We start from the raw sequence: 5215 nt of genomic DNA, 5'->3' as shown, positions 1-5215 counted from the left end.
GGCGGTATCTTTGGCATGCCGACAAAGGAAATTATTTTAAGTTAAAAAAACTCCAGCTGGTGCCTCTCATACATATCAGAGTATTACACTCTTTAATATTTTTTCTCTATGGTATTAATACGAAAAGTTTATTTTTTCTCTCTGTAAAATCTTAAAAGTTACTTTATTATAATTTGTCGATTTTTAATTATTGTGCACTAATCATTTTGTTCCTGTATTTTTTTAAGGCCCCGAAGCTAACTTACTATTTCTGTATTATTCTAAAAGGATATGTCCCAAAATAAAGGCGCTTACCACACGGCATGATTAGCATCAATACGAATGCTATCAGTTTTTAACTTGTATTTACAGATTTAATTAACTTAAAACGGTTTTATCAATAATAATGATCAATGAGCGCTAACAATGATGTCAAATGGATAGGTATAATAATGTTGAGTTCAAATGAACTTACTTATTTATTGCTGGTAACAATTGGGACCCCGGCGTGAGTGCCATCGTGGTGTAGAAAGTAGCCAAGGTTTCGCTGCTCATTTCGTACTCAGACAGCAAGTCTGATCTCCAGTAGTCTTCTATCATAACAAAATACTTCTTCTGTAGCGCTTTACCTTAAATTTAAGAAAATATGATAACTTTTAAAAGTGCGTTATTAATTTAATGGCTTTGAATATACTAAATAATACGCTTGAATATACCTAATGCAATGGAGAAGGCAAGCTCCAGGTTAAAAAACAAACGTTTCCTCCTTCGGTATCGGTATTGTATTTCGGTGTGTACAACGTGTACAAAGTATTCGTATAAAAATTATTCATCCATTGTTTGTAGTAATTTAAGTAATAAATACTTTAATAAACCAAATTATGTTCATTTGAGAGTACTGACTGTAGTGAATTTATCGTAGTTACAAATTAAACACATTCATTTGTACAGTTATCCATAATTTAATTAAATATAAAACCTTACATTGTAAATCTCTGGTAACTCCCGTGGTTACCAATCAGATTATTATTATTAGAATAGAAATTACTTAATTATTATTTAAAATTAATCATAATGTTTATTTTATCTAACACATTAAAAAAATAAATTAAAGAAAAATCAAAAGTGTAGACGTTTTCATTTGACAATATAAATATGAGAATGTGATAATCACTATTGATTTCATGACTAGTTCAAATATATTTAACAATACAGGATCTTTTTAAATTTTAAAAATACCTTCTAAAAGATGGAAACACAATATTTTCATTTATTCCCTTAAATCATTCTCACATACTTCAGTTGATTGTTCCTCCACGCTGAATAAAATATGTAATAAAGAATAAGAAAAACTTCAGTTTTTGGATAATCTCTTCTTTTAACAGTTTTTTTCCCAGTCAGGTTATATGTACCAAATTCAAAGGACAAAAACTCACGCATGAAATCAATTTTTGATAACATATTTCTATAAGTAATCAAAAATACGAACCCCAAAGTACAAACTTATCGTTGGTTATCAATCTCATATGTTCCTCCTTGTTCTTTATCAATTTAAATTTTTTGATCCACTTCTTATGCCATGGATTCTGTAAAAGAATTTTATTCAAATGAATTTTATTGAAGATTTTTGAATACTTATTTTTTTCATTATACTATATAACATATATTACTCGATGTTATCAGGAATTCGTAATTCAAGATGCATTTATTAATAAGATAAAGTTATTTTACTTTAAATATGTATGTAAACCAGGTTTTATCTCAATTTTATATTCTAAAACATGTAAATAATTCTTGAAAGTGAGAGATCTGTTGGTAAAGCGAGCCACCATCAGCTAGCTAATTACAGTTCTTTTAAAAATGAGTATTGACGTTTTTTGATATTCTTATTTCAAGTGTGGAATATTTTTCAAATTATATACTTAACTTGCAATATTAGAATACTTAGCACCTTACTTTAATAGACATCATTACTATAAAAAATTTTGTATTTTAACAATTTCAATAAAATCTCTTATCCAGAAAAGTCCTGTTCAACGGGTAATTAACGGGGTTTGACTATCCCTAATACTTACACTCAAATCAAAAATTCGTTCAAAATCAGGTACGTAGGTCAAACCCCAGAAGTATCCACCTTCCACGAGTCCCTGGATGTTTTCTGGCCTATGGCGCAACTCAGGGGTAGTAAGATAAGAGATGAGAGAGCTCCCAAAATTAGTCATAAGTATAAAAGTGGTGATAGCCCAGCAAGTAATTAGGTAACGCACAGGCCCTGGGTTCTTATCGGATGAATGGTTTGTGTCAACGGATATAGCACCAAAGGTCATCATACTGCAGTCTGATATGGCACTCCACTCTAAGAAATAAAAGTATAAGAGTGGGTCAACTATTTAAAAATATATATATATATTTCCAGGTTATTCCACGTTTTAAATATAAACAAAAATATCACATAATTCTTATTGCTTTCGATATATTTTTAATGTTTATTTTATATTTATTTTTACATACATTTGTTAAGTTTTTATATCTATTTGTTATTTTTTTAATGTATAATTATCACTTCTATTATCTATCACTTCTTTTATCAATTATTTGTACACATTGGGTAGGAAGAGAAAATATTTTAAAAAAAAGGAAAAGGAGAGAAAAAAAAAGGAGGGATTAATAAAAAAAAATTAATTAAGTATAGAAAGAAGAAGGAAAAAAGATAAAACAACCAAAGCGATGAAACAAAAAAAATTATATTCTATTATTATATATAGTCTCTTGTTTGCCTTTTATGCCTATGTATTAAGATTAAAGAAAATTGTCTGATTAGATTAGAATAAGTATTCTGTATAGTTAACAACCTAATGAAATTGGACAGAACATCTTTGTTGTTTTTTATAAAGGTTTTCTCCTAAACTTATCAATCAAGTTAGATTGTATAAAAAAGTAACATCCGTTCGTGAGAATATTTTTAACTTTTATATATAAAAGTTTAATCTTCGACATAAAATAGTCTTTATACATGTCTGTGGCTTGGACCAACAACAAATGTAGTCCAGGTCCTAAGAAAAATTATTTGGAAAAATAAACGAAGCCTTATCAAAACGATGGACATATGAGTATGAGTAGTTGTCTACCAAAACTCACGCATTGGGAAACTTATTATTAAAAAATTATCTTAGGAGCATCTCATGTAGGTAAATTAAATTTGTTTATAATATGTTGATTTGTAACTGTTGTAGTACAATAGCATTTGTATAGCATCTTCCACCTTACCGAACAATAACAGCTATTTCACTGGGAAAAATTTAAATTTTGGAATAAAATGGATTAGTTTTTTTGGTAATGAATTTTAATTAAAAAACCTTTAATTTTCAGAAGTGCATATATTAAGTTTTCATAAAAAACTTATACGTTTTGGGATGGAAAAACAATAATTACAGCCTTCTGAGAATAGTTTGTTTTTTACCTGTAGACAGGCAAAATTACTACATCAAAAACTATGCCGTTGATGCACCAACTCACAGGTATAAAATACAGTTTAGACAGGTAAATATTTTCCTATTGTTCGAAAAATTATTCTTTTTTAAATGTTTAATGGCTGTATATTTTTTATATTTACTAAAAGAAGCACATAACTCAAAATGTTAAAAAACTAGTAGTTGTATAAAATTGAATAATAAATGAGAAGATCGAAATCAAACTGTATTATGGCCAATTTTACGAAAATATTCATTAAGCATGGTCGTGAACTTTTTTTGTCAAAATATAAAATGTTTTGGATCATATTGCTTCTAATCAATCTTGACAAATCCAAAATCGTGGTTTTTAGAATGGACCGAAGTACAGCAAAAGATTGTCCAATGAGGTTTGGACATATGAAAACCAAAACATAGAAGTTGTAGTTGATTACTAATACTTAGAAATAACATGTACCTTCACACTCTCTCTTAAAAACATTTTGAAAAGAAAGCCTCAGTAGCGAAATATGGTCTAAACAGCACCTGGACATCATATATGAGAAACAAAAGTCCTGACATCCGCCATATATGAAGTATCTGATGTAGTCTCAAGAGCGGTTCCCTGTTATGGAGCTTAGATTTGGGGAGTCAAGATGTATGAAAAATTAGAAAGAGGTACAGAGGTTTATGATATGATTTGTTTATCTAAAACGTAGTTTAGTCCAGCTGCAGCTGGAAACTGGAACAAAGCACTGCAATATTTGTGCTTATATTTATACAGCCTCAAACTTATATCCTGAAAGTTCTCAGTTCATGAGATCAAACACCAACAAAGCAATTAGCGCAGAAAATTATCTTCAAGGATTTATCATGGTATTATATTCTTATGTAACCAGAACCTGACCTTGAAATACGACTACTCATAGATTTCAAATGTTAACCTTAGATTATTTGCCTTGCTCTATTTTTTCTTTCAGTTTAAAGTAAATTCAAGGTTATAAAATTTTTATTTAGTATGAAAAAGAATAAAATTTACTTTATTTATATTCCTTCTTGTTACTAATTCACAGAGATTTGAAGTTTGTTGTTACTACAAAAATGTTTTTTCGATATCAAAAATTGTTTGACAATGTTAGAAATGAATAAAATCCATTTTGATTTTTTGGACCTCAAATCTGGTGGTAGTACAAATGTAATAGATAAATGGCAATACTTTTTATTTTTAGTTAAATAGTTACTTTTATATTTGGTGTCACTCTTGATTGTTTTGGTAAAGTAAGAAATAAAAAATACGCCGAGAAAATTGATAACAGCAGCAAGCAAAAGAAGAATCCACAGTGACAACGGATAATGTTGGAAAAATGAGCTCCAAACGGCATTAGAGGGCACTGGCCGCCTAATCAAGTTCTGCAAGCTGAGGAACCCTACATCAGTGCTAAGGGGCACTGACTCATACTTCTCAATAGTCAACCAGATAGATCCCATAGCGATATCGGCCTGGCCTTCCAGCAATGTCTTGAAGATTCCTGCTGACCAAGTCCCGTTGGGGAACTTTAATCCCCACTTATCATCGATTATCAGAACCTTCCAGGTTATGTTCATTAGAGACGCCAGCATCGTAAGAACATAGATATCTAGGCCTTTGCTCCAAGCTGTAATTAATTCACAGTTATATTAATATAAATGTATTATATAAATAAATATATTATTTTATTTTATTTTTATATGAATTAGTACAAACACACTGAAGCTTGAAGAAGTTTGTCGGGGGGTGCGGTCAGAAA

At 29.7% G+C, this 5215-nt stretch overlaps 1 protein-coding gene across 1 annotated transcript in view; it reads right to left on the bottom strand.

Moving 5' to 3' along the window:
- Positions 1 to 5209, bottom strand: part of LOC106686000 (ionotropic receptor 25a) — an 8516-nt gene extending 3307 nt beyond the window's left edge. Inside the window, exons 1-5 of the mRNA XM_067049482.1 lie at positions 5173 to 5209; positions 4670 to 5083; positions 2055 to 2335; positions 1469 to 1565; positions 455 to 608 (exon numbers count right to left, since the gene is read on the bottom strand). Coding sequence (XP_066905583.1) covers positions 455 to 608; positions 1469 to 1565; positions 2055 to 2335; positions 4670 to 5048 — 911 coding nt within the window. The 5' untranslated portion in view covers positions 5049 to 5083; positions 5173 to 5209. The remainder of the gene's footprint in view (positions 1 to 454; positions 609 to 1468; positions 1566 to 2054; positions 2336 to 4669; positions 5084 to 5172) is intronic.
- Between the last annotated feature and the right edge of the window lie 6 nt (positions 5210 to 5215).

This window comes from Halyomorpha halys, unplaced genomic scaffold (genome assembly GCF_000696795.3).
Source record: "Halyomorpha halys isolate HHAL.00 unplaced genomic scaffold, Hhal_1.1 Scaffold764.1, whole genome shotgun sequence".
Classification (NCBI taxonomy): Eukaryota; Metazoa; Arthropoda; class Insecta; order Hemiptera; family Pentatomidae; genus Halyomorpha; species Halyomorpha halys.
This window is presented reverse-complemented; position numbering and strand designations above follow the sequence as displayed.